The sequence below is a fragment of the Ambystoma mexicanum genome, chromosome 11 (genome assembly GCF_040938575.1).
Source record: "Ambystoma mexicanum isolate Mex_15411 chromosome 11, UKY_AmexF1_1, whole genome shotgun sequence".
In the NCBI taxonomy this organism is placed as follows: Eukaryota; Metazoa; Chordata; class Amphibia; order Caudata; family Ambystomatidae; genus Ambystoma; species Ambystoma mexicanum.
Window position 1 is genome coordinate 723,304,996 of NC_090934.1, and position 19,440 is coordinate 723,324,435.

Genomic DNA, 19,440 nt, shown 5'->3' on the forward strand with positions numbered 1-19,440 from the left:
GTGGATCCCATGGGAGGGCAGACCCTCTTCAGGACCAGTGACAACCATCTAGGGAGAATGCAGTATTCCCATGACCCTGGTGCCCCTTTCCAAAGTAACGCCACCTTTACTTCCATTCTTCGTACCCTACACGCTTAGTCACATCCCATCTATTTTGCTAAGGCAACTCCAAAAGAGGATATTAAGACGAGGAAGAGGACTAGTGAGCCCCACCATCTGAATACTCACTCAGTACTGAGACAAGGAAGAGGGTTAGTGAGTTATCATCTCAATACTAAGCTGGGACTTAGACGAGCAGGGAAAGTGGAGTAATACTGAGCGCACGTTGGAACCACTTTCAACAGTCTAGTGGTTCATACCCAATGATTGGCCGAATGAAGATCAATAACAAAGAACGATTCAACAGTGTGTCAAGCCCTCCCATGAGTAACCACGAGAGCCAAACATAGAGACGGGCACTGTCTGAGATGCTGTGAAGTGGAGGAAGGTACTCAGGACTGATCCAGGCTGGAAGGACTGTACGTCCCAGAAGCAGAAGAAACCTCCAGGCATCCCAGAGAACAGGGAACTGTGAAGGCAAATGATCACGCCGGCCTGATGAGAAGAGACCTGTGAAACTGCAGCAGGGGGAGTGAAGCTCCAGAAAGGTACCACGTCTGGAACTCACACCCACATCATACAAGAACTTGTACTAAGGCTTGACAGGAGAGTGAAATAAGTCTTCAGAAAGGAGTAAAACCGAAAAGGTGACTCTGGGACTCACACCAAAATCATACAGAAAATCATATTAGGACTCGGTGTGAGTGAACCAGATCTACAGCTTGGAGAGAGCATCCAAGCAGCACGTGGATAGTGCATCGCCTGGTGAGAGGGAACCAGGTCTGCACCCAAGGGTCAAGGAACCATACACTCTGGAGAGAGGATCCAGGCAACACATGTATCGTGCATCGCTTGGTGAGAGGGAGCCAGGTCTGCACCCAAAGGTCAAGGACCCATACAGCTTGGAGAGAGCAGCCAGGCTATACAGGGACAGTACATCACTTGGTGAAAGAACATCCAGGCAAAGCATTTCAACACAGAAACCGGTGAGGGTAAGCGAAATCTACAACCAGGGACCCCAAAGATCAGATTTGCAAGTCTACGGAAGCCTGTGGAAAGGTAGACATTCCTCCAACAGTCAGGGAGTGGCTGGAGTCGGACAAATGGAATCTGACAAGGACTGCCTTTTGTCCAGGGGAAGGGAGACACCGCTCTGGTTCCATTAGTTGTAAGGCGTGTAAGGGACAGAGTTAGGATTTTGACACTGGGACTTGGTATTCTGACACTAGTTATTTCCATTAAGGCAGGGAAAACCCATCTTAGAGTTCCACTCCAAAACTCTCTTCCATAATCATTCTTTTGGAACTTTCTGATGCTTTTGACACTGTTGCTAACTCTTCTCTCCTCACTTTCCCGGTCCTTGGGCTTTTCAAATGTGCTCTTCCCCGGATAGCCTGCTACCTGGAAGGTCGATCTTTTAAAATCTCCTGGAATTCACAAATCTCTGACCCCACACCCTCTCCCTGTCAGCGTCCCTCAAGGATCAGTACACAGACCTCTCTGGTCTTCACCCTTTATTCCTCTGCCCTACGAAGACATATCTCATCCTTTGGCTTTCACTATCACCTTTTTGCTGAGAACACTCAAATATTTTTCTCTTTTCCCCTCCTTCCTCTCAGCCATCTCAGAGCAGATTACCAACGGTCTCAAAGCAATTTGTCACTGGTTGGATTCTCTCAGCCTCATGCAGAACTCTTCAAAATCTGAAGTCTTCTTTCTTACAGCTTCCACTAACATCCCTACCCTCTCCGATCTCCTTTCCGCCTGACCTTGCTCCCTTAGCCCAAGCTTGCAATCTTGACTTCCTCTTTCATAACGACCTACGACTGCAGCAATTCATCACTTCTACTGCCGCTTGTATTAACCTCATCAACCTTTCATAAGATGAGTCCTTTTCTTACTAAACACTCTACAAAAACTGGAATCTCCACTCATGAGCTCAGCAAACTGGATTACTGTTAAAGCCTACTTCTTGGCATCCCTCTCTACTCCTTCCACCCTCTAGACAGAGTCCTTAACTTTTCTACCTGCACTCTCTACACCCTACCCAGATGCTCCCCATCTCTACCCACCAACAACATGCTGGTTGTCTCTCCATGCATAACAGCTCTATTTTCAAGTTCCTTCTTCTAGTCTACAAAGTTATCAATGGCCTTGCTCCTCTGTATCTGCCTAATTATATCTCCGGTTACTCACCACCTCATCCCTCCGATCCTCTTCCTCACTCAATCTCACCTTCCCAAACCCCCTGTGTGCCTCCTCTCACTTCAGCTCTTTCTCCCTACTCACCCCACTCCGCTGGAAATCACTGCCCATAACACGCAAAGCCAGCACAACTGTGGATCTCTTCAAGGTTCAGCTTAAACTTCATTTACTTGCTAAAGAGGGAGCTCGCCATGCCCTCTCTCCCATTCTCCCTACCTGACCCCACCTATGCCTCCAGTGACGCTTAATAATGTCATTTTGTATATTTAATTAGTACTCCTCTTTAGTTTTAAGTACTGGCCCCCTTATGTTAATGTTACCTTTTATAAGTCACCCCTTTCGTTATATACATTTTGTTTTGTTTGTTTTGTTGTCCCTGGTGTATGTCCTAATTTATTTGTAAACCCTCATAAACTGACTCACTACTTGTTCTCATCCTTCTGCTATTATACAGGCACCAGTCATCGGAATGCTGCCGCCATCTGTAAATGTGTTGTAAGTCATTTCTACTTGAAATTGACATACCTGTTTTTTAAATTAATACAAATACCCCTTCTTCCAAAAGCTCTGACGCAGTCCTAGTTTATCAAACCTTCACTATTGGACCACTTTTTTCCTCAACTAGGTGGGCCTTTTGATTACTAAATTCAGGCAAGCATCTCTTAAAACCATATGGTTTACTGCTGATCTCTAACTTTAAAAAAATCGAATACATTCCAGTCTTAATGAAAATAGCAAGTTTCTGATGAAGAAACAAAATGTGCTTATAGATTTAATCTACAGATCGACAATCACATTGCCCCTATCCAGGTGAGATAGGACCTGTGTTTGAACGGTGGATTTAAAGCTGCCCAGAGTTTGGAAGAGCTTGACTTTCAACATGAGGGAGAGTCTTTACCAAGCTGTCAGAATTTTCTTAGCTGTGCGTGTCTTGAAGAGGTGTGGAACCCGAGGAAAGTGGTGCAGGAGGTGAGCTCTGGTGTGAAGCCCTCAGCGTTCATGTTTGATAGCCAGGTGTGTATCTCTGGGTGTTCAGTGTTGTTGGTGAGGAGTAGGAATTCAGTCTTGGAGGGGTTGAGCTTCAGGTATGCACTGGACATCCTAGACTGGATCAGCGAGAGGCAATGGATGGTTGAGCCTATGGATGTCAATCTTGATTTATAGCTGTGTGTCGTCAGCGTATTGGTGGATGTGGATATTGGTTTGTGGCGAGTAGGGCTCCCAGCGGCTCCATGTGTAGATTGAAGATTCCTGTGTAGAGGATGGAGCCCTGTGGGACTCCACAGGTGATGGGTAGCATTGGCGATCTAAAAGAGTCCATCTGACGAAACTGCTGGCGGTTGGCGAGGTAGGACTTGAACCAGCGTAGGACAAAGTCGCTGATCCCCATGTGCCGATATAGGGTGTCTGTGAGCACCTGGTGGTATACTGTGTTGCAAGCAGCCGAGAGGTTGAGTAAAACCAGAAGGCAGGGATGGCCATCGCCAAGGATGTTGAGGGCATCTTCATCCACTTGTATGGTTGCCATCTCTGTGCTGCATCTGGGCATGAACCCAAATTGGTAGGTGTGCAGGGGATTGTTGGTTTCGATGTGTTGCTGCAGTTGCACAGCTAATGCTTTCTCAATGATCTTACCTAGGAAGGGAAGATGGGTGATGGGGTGATAGTAAACTAGGTTGTCGGGATCCAGAGTGGGTTTCTTTAGTAGAGGGAGGATATGTCCTGTCTTTAGGGCTGATGGGAATGTGCCTTGAGTTCGGCAGCTGTTGATGATCTCCAGGTAGGGAAGGAGAGCTTCTGCAGAGAGGGTCTTGAGGATGGATGCTTGGAGGATGTCGTCTGTATGAGATGTGACTTTGAGGGTCGCCAGGTTGTCTACCAGGTCCTCTCTAGAGAGTGTCTTGAACGTTGTCCAGTGTGTGGAGATTTCACGAGGAGGGATGTGAGGTGAGTCTGTGGAAGCAGAGCTGGTATCTGTGTGCTGGCAAATCTTGCTGATTTTGTCGATGAAGAAGGTGTTGATGGTGGATTTTTCGATGGGTTGTGGTATGGCAGGGTCTTGTAGCGGGTTGACGAAGTGCTTGTCCGCTTTGAAGGGGTCATTGTTTTTGTTGGCTTCTGCTATGGTGTTCTAATAATAAGAGGCTTTGTCTATGTTGAATAGTTGTTGGTGGGTTGCTCAGAGTTCCCTGAGGAGCATCAGGTTGGATGCAGTATCTGCCTTCCTCGACTTAAAAAATCAAATGGACGATATCAGAGATAAAGGTAAACTGTCCCTATTGTTGCTAGTAAACCTTTCAGCAGTGTTTGATTTAGTTGACCATAGTATACCCTGCCATCACCTCACCTGAGCAGCCTCCTCACCAGAAGCAACAGAATGGATAGCCTCCTTCCTAGAAGGTAGGAGAATGAAAGTCTTCTCCGACAGTGCCATTGCAACACCCTTGTCAATCAATTGTGGGGTCCCCCAAGGCTTGTGTGTTTCCACCACACTCTATAATATATTCACGAAACCCCTCTTCGATCTCCTTGACGCCCTTTACATTGCATATACAAAATACACAGATGACACCCAAATTCTGCTCCCCCTCTCCGGCACCTACTCAGAAGATGCTGCTACACTAAATTCACTCCCACGGCCTCTGCTTGAATGATGACAAAACAGAACTCCTCATCATAGGACACCCAACAGCTTTGAACAAACTGAACCCTGAATACTCTATCTTCACTATCGACGGCATCCCTAGCCCAGTCTCGCCCTCAGTAAAAACCATGGGAGTCTACCTAGATGCATCACTCACACTCAACAGACAAGTCAATGTTATCGCCTCCTCAGCTGCATACACCACAAAACTCCTTAATGCCGCAAAAGCCTTCTTTTCACCAGATAGCTGCCTGACAATCGCTCGCGCCGTGGTGGGTGCTAGACTAGACTATTGCAATGCTTTATTCACTGGCACCTCCTCCCACAACCTAATAAAAACTGCAAATCATTCAAAATAATGCCTTAAGAGCTGCCCTCAACCTCCACAAAACCAAACCCATATCAGCTGCCCACAGGAAGTTACATTGGCTCCCCATCCGGGAAAGAATTCTCTTCAAGACCCTAACCATTACACATAGATGCATTTCCAAATCAGCGCCACCATACCTCTCCCAAAGATTCTCCAAACCACTATCAACCAGGCCGGTCAGAACCTCCTATGCACATAAGCAGTGCAACCCTCCTACAAACGTGCCAAAGCAGGTGGCTCTAGCTTCCCTGTCATTGCAGCCAAGCAATGAAACTCCCTCCTACTGAACCTCAGGTCAGAAGATTCTTACTGGGATTTCCGCAAAGGCCTCAAAACCTGGTATTCAATTAAATATGTATGTCCCTGCCTGCCCTCCACTTACGGACCCTTCTAGCATTATGTATGCATTGTTTATACCTTTTCTCAATTACATGCAACAGAATTTGCATCTATGCAACCTGAAACCTGTAACCACTGCAATACGTATGCACTGTCTATATGCAACTATGTATTTCAAGGCATCACTGTAACTTGTAACCGCTTTCTGGCTCCAGTGGCCTCTGTGTAACTCATTCTCCACAGCGCCCTGATGCCTGAGGGCTTGCACGTGCTATACAAATGCAATAAATAAATAAAATACTGTTGTTCAAATCACAGGTCTGGGTTATACAATTCTACTTGCATTAAAAACATCTCCAGTACTTTATGCCAACATTTATTAATGTTAGGTGCCTTTTGCCACTCTGTTTTAGATCTTTACTGTTTTGCAGACAGGTCAAATCATTGTCCTTACTTTGAATCAGTGGTCGAAGTGGGCGGGAGCGGTTGGGAGCAGTGGTCCTCTACTTTTTAATTAAGTTTTACTCTTTTCGATATTTTTATTTTAAAAAGAAACCGGTCCGGAATAGTCTGGAAGCAGTTGAAACTTGCAGGCACATTTCTTTGGGGGTTTGCATTGTGGTTGGGAATGGGGTGCCGCAATGGGATTTGAGAGGAGCGGGGCAGTTCAGCAGGGAACATAGTTCCACTACTTCTTTTCATACACTTCGACCACTGCTTTTTTTGGCTTTTAATAGCAGGTATTTTCAGTAAAAGGTTTGTTGAAGTTAACCTTTCAAGGTAAAAATATACTACCATTCATGGTTGTAGTTTGTAGGTGATGATTGGTATTGAGCAGCGTTTTCTGATGACCAAATGATGGTTGTGTTTTTCAGGCTGAAATCGCCCAGCTTCAGGAGCAGCTTGCATTAAAAGATGCAGAAATTGAACGTTTACACGGGCAGATTTCCACCAGTGCCTCTGTACAAGTTGAAAATGCAGAAAGAGGTAATGCCAAATCATGCAGTCTCAATATCAGTGTAGTGGAATATGTGCCATATTTAGTCCAACATAGCCTCAAGATAATGCAAGTGAAGGCTAATCAATAATCAAAAAGGTTATCTGATACTGCCCTCGTCCCCCCACGTTCTCTTTCAATGGTCTCTAAAATATGCGGGTGTCAATAAATGGTATTTATGCCCAGTGCCCAGAACTTAACTATATCTGAGGCTGGACTACTTCCTAGAAATGTATGCCAAAATATTCAACCTTATATAGATTATGCTGAGATGAGCACCATTGTTTTTCATACACATTAAGGAGCATATAAAGTAATATTTTGACTCACAATATGCTAAACACATTGTTTTATCACTATTTAATACAATTGCCAGATTACTTCTATTATCAAATGAATCCATATCTTTTGCTATTGTGATGTTTCCCTTTCTTTACAAGTTTAATCAGAGGTCTCTAATAATACTGTGAGATGTTATGCTTGCAATCCCAGGAATATTTATACTCGCCTGACTACTGTCTTGATTTTCACCATAATCATCTTCCCAGAGACAACATGTATCTGACAGACTATCAAAATTCTCACCTAGGCCTGTGATATGTTTTGTGGTAAATAATTGTGTTATTCCCAATGAAATGCACCAGTGAGTGTTAGCTCTATTTACTTATTGAAAGAGTTACCACTACCACTGACAGTTTCACTGTGAGTATCTTTGTTTTCTTGTAGAGAAAATATATAAACATAAAATAGTATAGTAAAACAATGAACCATCCCCAATATTAGCAATCATGTACTTTAATATAGTGCTGGCATACTGCTCTCGTCTTATTCATGTCTAGGAATCCAATGGACACAGCCAATTAACAATGTACATAGCTATCTAAAATGTGCACAGCAAAATTAAAGTTATACTCCCAGTAGTGCTGTCACTTAAGAGCTTACCTCACAAAAAGCACATAATGGCTGTTCTTTGATTTCAAAGGCCATATATAACAAAATGTGTTAGAAATGTTAATGTTGGTGTCAGAAATACATTAACAAGAAAAAAATTAGAATTTGGAATATTAGCAAAATGACCATTCTTTAGAGCCCGGGTGCAGACAAAAATAATCTATCATCTAGCTGTAAAGCCTTTTGTCCCATCTGTTCTCTTAGCAGAACTCAGCAGTCCTGTCCAGCTCTGCCCCACATAGAATGTGCTCGCCAAGAATTCAGGAAACCTCTTTAGCCACCCTCCTTTGGGTTCCCCTGTATGGAGTGGAATCAGGCATGTCCAATATCACATGTCTTCTAACATCCAATCCTTACCTGCAGTGCAATTGTGCAATCTGGATCTCCCTCCCTCGACCCAAGCCATATACTCAGACAAAAAACTAAACATTCATTGTTGAAACCCAATCCAGCTACTTGAGATGAAAACATAACCATAATTGTTGACCTGGTAGCACAAAGTCAGAAAGCAACATTTGTTGAAATATTGAGAAACGGCTTAATTAAGTAATATTGGTTGACATTTTGAGCATGTAGGCGTTGCATTTGTAATTGAACATGTATCCCCTTTTCTTGATATGCAAATTTTAAAATGCAGAATTTCCCTTACATTTATTTGTAAAGTGATTGAATGTTAATGTATCTAAGCAGATGCAGCATGTTTTCATTACTCAAGTTGTCTGATAAGATGTTAAAATCAGCAAGGCAATTATTCTTTATGGATAAGAACTCATCATGGATTACGACAAGAATGTGTCCTTGCTCCATTTTTGTTTAATGCCTACATCAGTGATATGGGTTCGGTTCTACAGCAAGTTCAAGCCTTTACACCACGCTTAGGGGATTTGCAGATCAAGCATTTGGCATATGCTGATTTTATTTTGTGTGATTACACGCCCATTGGGCTGTAGTGTTCCCTGACTGCACTAAATACTCATTTTGAGGAATTGGATCTAAAGGTGAACGTGGGGAAATCCAAAATACTAATCTTGAAACCACCAAGACAATCAAATCGACGATCGTATAATTGGCTGCTCAATGGCTCTTAACTTGAGGTTGTGGATCATTTTAAATATTTGGGGGCTGTTTACCTGTGGGAAAACATTCAAACAGAATACTGATCACCCACTTTGATCAGCGGCCACTGTAGCAGCGGCTCGAATTCGCCTACTTGATCGATTCTACAGTCGCTAATAGATCTCTCCCCTTTTACATTTTTATCACCAGAAAATAGTGCCCAAAATTTAGTTAGTGCCGAAACCGTGTGCAGTACCCCTGATTTAGGGTAAATTTGATGCGCTAATCTGTCAAAAAACACTAGTAGCCCTTCCACAGGGCATCCCAATGTGGGTTACTCGCCGTGAACTTTACCTGATCTCCCTACAAACGCATGTTGATTGGAAACTGCTACAATTGTTTGGTAAAGTTCTAGCTCCTCCGCTATTAGTCTATTTTTGAAGCTGCAGGAACAATTGGCTAATAATGCTTGTAAAGTGTTACAGGTTTGGGGCACCAACAGTCATAGTAAATTAACTGCTATAAATGCAACAAAAGAGGAGCTTATAATGCAGTCCAATAAGGTTAAAAATACATTATTTGAGATTGATTGGATCACCAATAGAGCCTCACTATTGAGGTATCACTAGTTTTATAATTTGGAAATTAAGGCTTTTAATACGGTTCCTCACAATTTATCAAAACACCCATCATGATTTTAGAAGTGATGTTCTAATATTGAAATGTAACTTATTTCTAACATAGGAAGTTTCAGCGGCAAGGAATGGTACTATTAGAGCAGAGAGGGTATGTTGTTATTGTTCACTAGCGGCGGAGATCTTAATGCACCTAATTATCGACTGTCCCTCACTGTCAGCCCTACACATTCAGCTATTAAGTAGATTTGTACAATGTACGGTGACGTTAACAACTGATGTGTTTTGGCATTGGAGCCTCAATGCATGAGAAATTCTCTATGTATTGCTGTTTTACCTTATGTAAAATTGTTTTTATCGTCTGGTATGTAATATGCTATGTTACTGTATGAAAGGTTTGTTTTAAACTGTAACACACATGAATTAAAGTATATACACATATATATATATATATATATTTCTGAGGCTTGTGGAATCTGCTTAGATCACATGCTGTGCATAGGCCGACATCTAGTGGAAGCTGCGGAGTATTACAGTTTGTTTTTCGAAACTCGAAAATGGGCGTCGACACAGGCGTGCCAGTAATACTATCCCTAGTGTGACGTCCACTGTACCCAAGATCCCTCACGCGTCTAGGATCCTCAGATTGTTTTTTTCCGCCATACTGGTCGGAAGCATCTTGCGGAGTCCCCTGGCCTTAGCCTTACTTTTGCTAATTATTGAAGTTTAAATTATTTATTGACATCCTTCCCCACCCCAACGTCGACCCTCGACACTCGACGACGGCTGGAGAAGACATCGACCGTCGGCTGCTGCACGACGGATCTGGGCCTCGGAAGGCCGCTGGCCTCGGCCCGGGCCTAGTAGGCCGCTGGCCTCGGCCCTGCAAGTAGGGAGAGTGGGGGGTGGTACATACTCTTCACTCTTGGTATATAGGTACACCTTATATATTTCCAACACTTACCAGCCCGCTGCCTCAAGGTGCGTATGGAGGGTACCCCTTTCCAATTCTGCCCCAAGTGCAACCGCAAATACCCTTGGGTCGACAGGCACGCCACGTGCAATCTCTGCTTGCCGAGGGACCACCCCGAAGCGAACTGCAGAGCGTGTAGTAGGTTTAAGCCTAAGACACTTAAGGACCGTTCGACAAAGCGTTGGGCCCACCACGCCAGGCAGGCGGCCATGGCAGCGGAGGGCGCCTTCAGCGATGGCAGCGACGCCGTACTTTCGGACGGCGAGGGCATTACGGCGTCGAAAGACTGCCGAGCGCAGGTCCCCGACCTCGGAAGGTTGTCCGGCAGGGCGGCTATGGGGAAGACCCCCGGCGACGCAAGCGCTACACACCCTACACACACTAAGCACACTAAGTCCAACCGAACCTCGACGACGTCGACTTCTCGGAAAGAGGCACAGATAGAACGGTCCGACTCGGTGTCCTCTGGGCGCTCTCGATCGAGATCGCCTCATGACGCAAGGCAATCATCCACTCTTGCCAAGAGTGCCTCGCTCCCTAGATTAACGGAAGTTCGATCGTCGGAAGACGAAGACGACTTCCACCCCCAGGCCGCGCTCCAGAAGACCGAGGCCGCAGTTAACACCAGCGAGGCCCCACGCTCGAAACACACAGATACCTCTCCCGACCCTCGACGCCAGGCGTCGAAAGTCTCTGGGGCCTCCAAGGGGCAGGGAAAACATTTTTCCACGCACGGGGAGGGGGGGAAACAGCGGAAAGCACAGCCTTCCACTCCTGTAAGACCATCCTTCCACCCTAAGCAGACAGACAAACACAAATCTACTGGCACATCAACATCCAGCAAGGGTACCCTTGATAAGTCCTCTAAGTTGCCTACTAAACTCATACCCTGTTCCAAAGAATGGTCCAGTGAAGACATAGACAGGGTCATGTCAAGGATGTCTTCCTTAGCTGATTTTTATGACAAAAACCCAGAACATTTCCTTTCCTATGACCCTCAAGGGGCCACACCCTCAGGCTCCTCTGATCCTATCCCCCTAAGTAAAAAGGCCCGGTTCGAAAGACCTGAACCCTTCGAGGTGCAGCCTTACTCTACTCCATACTCTACTCCACACCCCAGATACCAAGGACAGCCTTCCCTGAAGGGGACCAGTGGTTTAACATTATGGAGGAACAAACCGGGACTGAATACTATGCGGATGATGAGGACCTGGAGGAGGTAGAAGATGAGCAGGAAATTTACAGAGTAGATTCCCCGGTAGAGAGCGAAGCCCCAGTTACCGACTCGCCAGTTGATAACCAGCCCCTCCTTAATGAAGTTCTCGCTCGCGCAGCAGAACATTTTCACATCGACACCCACGGTGTACAGGAGGAAAGGGACTTCGCAGAAGAGTTGGTGGGAGAGAGGAGGCCGGTCGCTCAGACCATCCCTATCCTTAAATCCATCCAACGTAGAATAGATCCATCCCTGGGGAATCCTAACCTCACCAGAGCCGTCAACCCCAGAGTCGAAAAACTTTTTCGGGCAGCCCAGTCTGACCCTCTTTATATAAGAGGACATCTTAAACCAGACTCCCTAGTGGTTACCAACACTCGGAAGAGGGCTGGGACACCCTTATCTAGTGGTCGTTTCGCCAACACTCGTACAGAGCTTACACTGGTGGACAAGAGAGAATCCCGAAGTACAGGCAGTGGTGACTACAGATGCATGCCTGACTGGGTGGGGAGCTCACCATCTCCACCACACAGCTCAGGGTCTCTGGTCTCACTCAGTAGCCAAGAACCACATCAACCTGCTAGAGCTTCTGGCAGTATTCCGATCGCTTCGGGCGTTCGAGCCCCATCTGCTAAACTTGTCGGTGCAGATCCGGACGGACAGCACGACAGCCTTGTTCTATCTGAACAAACAAGGAGGGACTCGTTCGCCAAATCTGTCCAAGCTTGCCCAGAAAATCTGGATATGGGCACTCAGACGGAACATCTTCCTGTCATCACAACATGTTCCAGGGGAGCTCAATTCCCTAGCGGATGCCCTAAGCAGAGACTCCCTCCCCGAAGAACACGAATGGGTCCTTCACAGAGATATCGTAGAAGATCTCTTCTCTCAGTGGGGTTTCCCCACTATAGACCTATTTGCCACAAGCGAAAACAAACAATGCCCAGGATTTGCATCCAGGTTCCCCCAGCCAGACTCCCAAGGGAACGCCCTGTGGATGAACTGGTCAGGGATGTTTGCGTACGCTTTTCCACCAACTCCTCTCATCAGGAAGGTGGTGTACAAGATGAACAAGGAATCGATGACGCTCATCCTAGTTGCTCCCATGTGGGCGAGACAACCATGGTTTCCACACCTACGCAGGATGGCGGTGTGCGAGCCCATCAAACTCCCAGCCTGGTACAACCTACTGTCCCAGCAACAAGGTCAAACAGTGCACCAGGAACCCAACTCAATGAACCTGGCAGCATGGCTCCTGAGGTCATAGAGTTTGGGCATCTCAATTTACCACAGAGGTGTATGGACATCCTAAATGAATCCAGGAAACCAAACACAAGGCACTGTTACTTTGACAAGTGGAAGAGATTCGTTATTTGGTGCCAGAATAAACAAATCAACCCAGTTGATTGCACTCCTTCCAACGTTGTAACATACATGCTCCACCTGCTGGACGCAGGTTTGGTTTTTAACTCTCTGAAGGTACACCTGGCAGCCCTCTCGGCTTACACCACATCCCATAACAAAGTATTGTGGTGGAAAGTACCAGTAGTTAAAGCCTTCATGAAAGGAGTAAAGAGACTTCACCCTCTTATTTCGAACCCACCGCCAGGATGGGACCTCAATGTGGTGCTAGCTAAGCTCATGGGCCCCCCTTTCGAACCCATGCATAAAAGTAGTCTCAAACACCTGACTTATAAAACGGCCTTCTTAGTAGCCATTACCTCTATAAGAAGGGTCAGTGAAATTCAGGCTCTGTCAGTGCAGGATCCTTTCTTTACTATCCACAAAGACAAACTGGTTTTACGCACACACCCTAGGTTCTCACCTAAATTTATATCTAAGTTCCATGTAAACCAGTCCATCGAGCTTCCGGCTTTCTTCCAGAACCCGCAAAGCTCAGCTGAGGTGAAACTACACACCCTTGATGTGCGTAGGGCGGTCCTCTACTAAGTAAATAAAACCAGACCGCTAAGGAAAACAGATCAACTGTTTGTCTCCGTAGCTACAGGCAGAGAGGGGGATCGCGTCTCTAAAGGCGCGATCTCGAAGTGGATTATCAACTGTATACAGCTGTGTTACTCTCTTTCTGAAAAAACTCTGCCTTTTACGCCAAGGGCCCATTCTACTAGAGGCATTGGGGCCACTCTGGCTTTCATTGCAAATGTTCCCCTCGACACCATTTGCAAAGCAGCTACTTGGAGCTCTATTCACACTTTTACTCAGCATTACTGCATTGACACTCATTCCAAGACAGATACACAAGTGGGACAAGCGGTTCTAAGACACCTGTTTGCTCATGACCCTTCTCACATCCCACCTCCTTCTTCTGGTACTGCTCGCTAATCTATGCACAGCATGTGATCTAAGCAGATTCCACAAGCCTCAGAAGGGATACATTACTCACCGTAATCGTATTTCTGATGCTTGTATCTGCTTAGATTCACATGCGACCCACCCTTCCTCCCCTCCGAGAGAAGGCGCATGATTGCTTGTAGTCTTACCTTTCTGTCTATCTGCTTGGATCATCTGTACTCACGCTACTCCTCATGCTTCCTCATGTCAGAAAAAATACAATCTGAGGATCCTAGACGCGTGAGGGATCTTGGGTACAGTGGACGTCACACTAGGGATAGTATTACTGGCACGCCTGTGTCGATGCCCATTTTCGAGTTTCGAAAAACAAACTGTAATACTCCGCAGCTTCCTCTAGATGTCGGCCTATGCACAGCATGTGAATCTAAGCAGATACAAGCATCAGAAATAAGATTACGGTGAGTAATGTATCCTATATATATATATATATATATATATATATATATATATATTTATTCGAAAAAGCGTATGGATTCACACATGGGATTAGATCCCCCAGAGCAGCAGATGGAGAGTAACATTTCTGATCTGTATGAATTACTCAGCCGCATGCAGTAATTTCCAGAAGAGTCGTTTATTTCATGACAAAAGTAAAATAACGCGGTACAACGCATTTCACAGTTTTCCAACTGTTTGTTCATGTACTGTTGATAGAGTATGTTTTGTAATTTCAGAAATTAAAAAATGACTGATAACTGTTCTACTTTGAACCTCTTCTTTCATGGAGCAGGGCTTAAGTGCTTAAGTTCTACAATTAATCCTTTTAAAATGCATACTTCTGAATGCTTTCCTGCTCAAGAATATAATACAATTTTAGTACAACCCAAGAATTAAATAAAGATTGCTGATATACGCAAGCTACTTACAGTGCTAGGCCTTGTTATATGCTGTGAAATATAACTGCACTGGCAAAGAGCCGGCCTCCTGTCTGTGTGTGAAGAACTGAATGTTACAATGCAATAGAGCAAGATGCATAGACTTGGGAATACAGTTGTTACTGAAAATGAAATGACACTTTCAAATCAGTTTGTTGTAGTATTGCTTTAGCATTGTTTGTAAGCTATTCAGACACTTATATGAAATATGTGGCAGTAATATATGTGCTAAAAGGGGCAATCCCATGCATATTTCTTTTTGTACATTGATGTAATCACCAGTTGAATTTGAGAACAGATACTACTTGTACAAATATCTTGATTTCTTACAGTAATTGTCACACAAAAATGTGTTCTTGAATTTGCCTCTGGGAAGATAAAATGTACAACATCATTTATACATGTCGCCTTTTTTAGAATCTTCACTCTCTGGAGTTTTTATACTGCACTGTATAACCGAAGTATCTGCCCATGCACTGAATAGCCTGGTTGCAGTGCAACAAAAGCAAAACCAAGCATCACAACTATTTAACCATGGGCAGTAGCTATTGAAATCTAAAGCTAGAGTTCAGAGAAGCATTGGAGGAAGACATATCTCTTGTGAGGCAAAGGGGCCTATGAACTTTCTCTTGAAACCAAAGCCATTTGCAGCTCCAAGCAATCGTTCTTGGTCAACAAGATTGTAACGATATCTATTACAAGCAATAGAATCTTTAGGTGGATCCAGAATGTAATCCATCCAAAAGCACTTAAAATTGCAATTTCTACTTCACAAGACCTCTGCTCCAACTATGCCATCTTTGTTGTCCAGAAATATATAGGGTAATCGATACGAAAGCAGCTGCTTCCATAATGGACCATTGGCTTCATCTGCACCTCTGTTCCTATTTCACCCTCTTCCTTGGACTATGCCACCTCTTATTACCTCCATAAAATCTGCAGTTTCTGTGGTAGATCCCGTTCAGTCATTGATCAAATCCTTTCAGACCCTCCCAACCCTGTGTTTCTTTATATTCAGCCTTCCTCAATCCACAAAGGGGCTTTCCCTGATTCTCTAAAATGTGCCATCATCAGTCGCCACCAAAAATAGCTCTTGCTTGATCTCCTTAAGCCCTCCAGTTAATATCCCGTTGCCAACCATCCTAAATTGGCTTCAGTCCTTAAATGCTTGATAACCACTCAACTAAAGGACTTTCTTTCCACCCCCTCTTTACTAGATGATTACTTATCTGGGTTCCGGCATTTGCGTAGCACAGAAGGACCAGTATTCTTGGTGTGGGACAAGATCCTCAATGCAATGACAGAGGGCTACTTACCCTTGTACTGCCTATTAGATTGCTCTGCTGCATTTTAGTTGGATAATCACAAGGTATTGTTTCATTGCTATGGCTTTGTTGTTGTTCATCCTCCACTCCTGGTCTTGAATTGGTTACTCTTTTCATTCTGAATGCTCCCAACATGCCTTTCTGCCCCCTTTCTACTCCTAGCCCTGCAAAAACCCCTTTGTGGTGTGCCACAAACCCCCTCTTTCATCCATTCTGTTGTACATTTATAAACCTCCTCTTGTCTACATTGGTAATGCTTTTAAGGTATCCTAACTCTCTGATGTAGATGTCTCTCAGTTGTGCAAAGACATTGCAAAGTTCCATTCTAAATCTATCGACTAAGTGATTGTCTAGCTGCCATTAGGAAATGAGTAACTCCTCTTTGGCTGGACATTTAAGAGAAGAAATGTTCTTTTTTTTCCGGCCAACCAAACTCATCAAGAACACTGGTTTCTTTCACCCTCAATTCACTGCCCCTTGTTGTGAGAATCAAATTTAAAGCAATGTGCATTGCACATAAATGTCTTCATTAGTTGGCCCCATGTCATCCAAATACCAGCAGGTAGTATTGCACCGGCTGCAGAGCTTCTCCAACAGATGTCTTATTTGTATTCCCTAATTATCTTTCTTCTAAGGGAAGACAGATGATTTGCCAACTAGAGCATGAATGCATGTAACACTCACCCCGACCTTTGACCTGAGGACCGAAACAAATGGTCTCCTCTTAAAACTATCCACAACGCTTCATCCTGGTATGTCAGGGTTGTATAGTGATGGTCAGCACAAAAGACATTGTTCGTGTCGCAGTATACATGATATAAATTATCACAGTTTACCTTTGATGCTACAATTAATCTCTCCACCCCATTTCTGTTTCTGATTCCCGCCATTATGCTATTGTTGCAATGTGTCAATATTATGCGTCACTACAGGAAACACATACTTCCACTGTGAACTGTATCAGTTAAGCCTAATGTTGCAGTATTGTAAAAGAACCATGGCCCTTCATAGAAAAGCAAACACAGTGGAGATAGCGCTAGTTAAGTATCACTGGATAAGTAGGTTTTGTAAGATATTAGTACAAGTCTTTTGCTGTTGTCAAATGTTCAACTGATGACTACTTCAGGGATGTTCCTTGTCCCCAGTGCTCTTACAAATACATTCATTATGGAGTTGATGGAATCTGTTGCCTGAAAATCACAATTTTGTCATATACTGAAGATCCCATTGAAATAGCTTTTAGTCTCAGATCTCTCAACAATTTAATTACTATGTGCTATTTATATATGAAAGAATGAAGCTTGGTGGTTAATGTCCAAAAATCAACTATAACCTATTTCCACCAATAAATTAAACTAGTTTTCTATTGACAGTGAAAGAATGGAACAAGCTAATATTTATGATGATTGGGGCATCCCTAGTCACCAACGGTTAATGTAAAAACATCTTGTAATGAAGCAAGCAGTACGAATGTTACAATCAATACATTGAACATTTTAAAGTGTAAGCAGTAGATCAGATGCTTACAGTGTATGAAGCCAAACCAAGAACTATAGCTACATTACAGCATGGGAGAAGTGGGGCTTTAGCGCTGATGACAAGTTGCCAATATTAGAGCACAATTTCTGTAAGTGACTATTAGTTTTGCATATCTCAGCACTAGACTATGATGTACATACTGATGTATGGGTTGCGTTTCTTGAGACCGAATTACAACTAGAAGCATTAAAACTGTTTAAATGTTTTTAGAAACCCACTTGCCAAATTAACTGGAATGTTAGTAAAGTGAATTATGTCATTGGACAATTGTAAATCAATCCCATGTATTAAGTTTATATTATGATACCCATGTGAGCTAAACTTGTTCAACATCTTTAGAAATAACATTGACTCTGTTCCAATAGCCAAGTAGAAAGCAAAAGAAATATGTCTATATACAAACATTGTATAATAGTACAAGAGATTCTTTGAAGACCCCCTTGTTCAATTTTCCCCGAACCCCCACTCTTCTAATGGCTTATTCTGAAACAACAGATATAAAACCTAATTTCCCCTTGGGGACTTCAAGTCCCATAGTTCCCTAAGCATGGGACAAAGAAGAGGGCTGAAGAGGCACAATGTTGCAGGAGTGGTCAGTTCATGAATGCAGATGACCCACACCCGAGGGCGACTGAGAGGCTTTAAAAGGACCCTTCGGGTGCAGGCCAGAGAGTTGGCGTTGTTGGTGGAGAGTCAAAGAAGTCAGAAGCAGCATGGTTCATGCTGGCAGCCCAAGCAGAAGCTGGAGAGACAAGAAGACACTGGAACCATTGCTTGGAAGATATCAGCTGCCGGTTCTGAGAGAGTCTGTGCCCCCAGAAATCTGAAGTGCAGAGGTCGTGCAGCGGAATGTGTGCAGAAGGAAAGCTTTCCCCCATGTGACCTGGTCTGCAGAGGCTTCACAGCGGAAAGCGTCCAGGTGGCTGGCATGCACCTGAGGGCCTCAAAGCTGTCTCCAGTGGCTGGTTTGCACCAGAGAGCCTCAGGAGCCAGAAGAGCTCCAACTGGAAGTGGTGTGGGCGAAGGCAGACTTACCAAAGCAGTTTGCTGTGTCGCAAGGAGACACAACTGCAGAAGTCCTGTGAGCGGTGAGGGGAACAGAGGCGCCTGTCTAATACGATGAGTTCACAGGTTGTCAGTGGCCCCGGAGCGCTTTGTCCCCGCTCACGTATTGGAAGCAGGCACCCGACGAGTGAGCAGCACTCACGTAGAAGCAGAATTAGTAAAAAGCGGCAGAAGCAGTACTTGTGTTTGAATGAAAGTAAGTCACACGTTAATTGTGAATACTGAACTATTGTAAAACAAGCAGCACTCCTCTGTGAGTGAAGGTGATGCCCGATTTGTTTTTGAACACCAAACCAGGGAAAGCAGCAAAAGTCTAGTAAACCAAAGCCAAATAACTGTAACTAAAGTGTGAGTCTATGAAAAACCCAACGACCCATGGGGTGACTTTAAGAGTTTTTTTTTTTTTTAACAAAATGTATTTAAGTTTTTTTTCAAACTGTTACAAAACAATCACACCCATATTAGGGTGTATTAACCATGTGCCATCCAAAGCCCCCTGCCCCCCTCTACTCATTCCCACCTCCAGTCCGCCGAGATCGTTGATAAGCCATTACCTCCTCTGTGCATATCAGTAGATGTGCAGGTTCCTGTGTTTGGGTGAATTAAGTATCAACGTCTTGGGTACTTTGTCTTCCAGACGAGGATGCTGTGTCCTCATTTGCCTCGTTGATTAAGTATGTCACGAGTGGACCCCAAATATTGGGGGGGGGCGTGCGTGTTGGGGCAATGTCTTGATGAAGTCTGACTCCACGTCTTGTCAGTAGAGAATGTCTTTAGC

At 44.4% G+C, this 19,440-nt stretch overlaps 1 protein-coding gene across 12 annotated transcripts in view; it reads left to right on the plus strand.

Annotated features, from left to right (window-relative positions):
* Positions 1-19,440, plus strand: part of PPFIBP2 (PPFIA binding protein 2) — a 1,806,653-nt gene that overhangs the window by 1,277,120 nt on the left and 510,093 nt on the right. For all 12 annotated transcript variants that reach the window (XM_069623590.1, XM_069623589.1, XM_069623593.1 and 9 more), the window contains one exon: positions 6,533-6,644. In XM_069623590.1, coding sequence (XP_069479691.1) covers positions 6,533-6,644 — 112 coding nt within the window. The remainder of the gene's footprint in view (positions 1-6,532; positions 6,645-19,440) is intronic.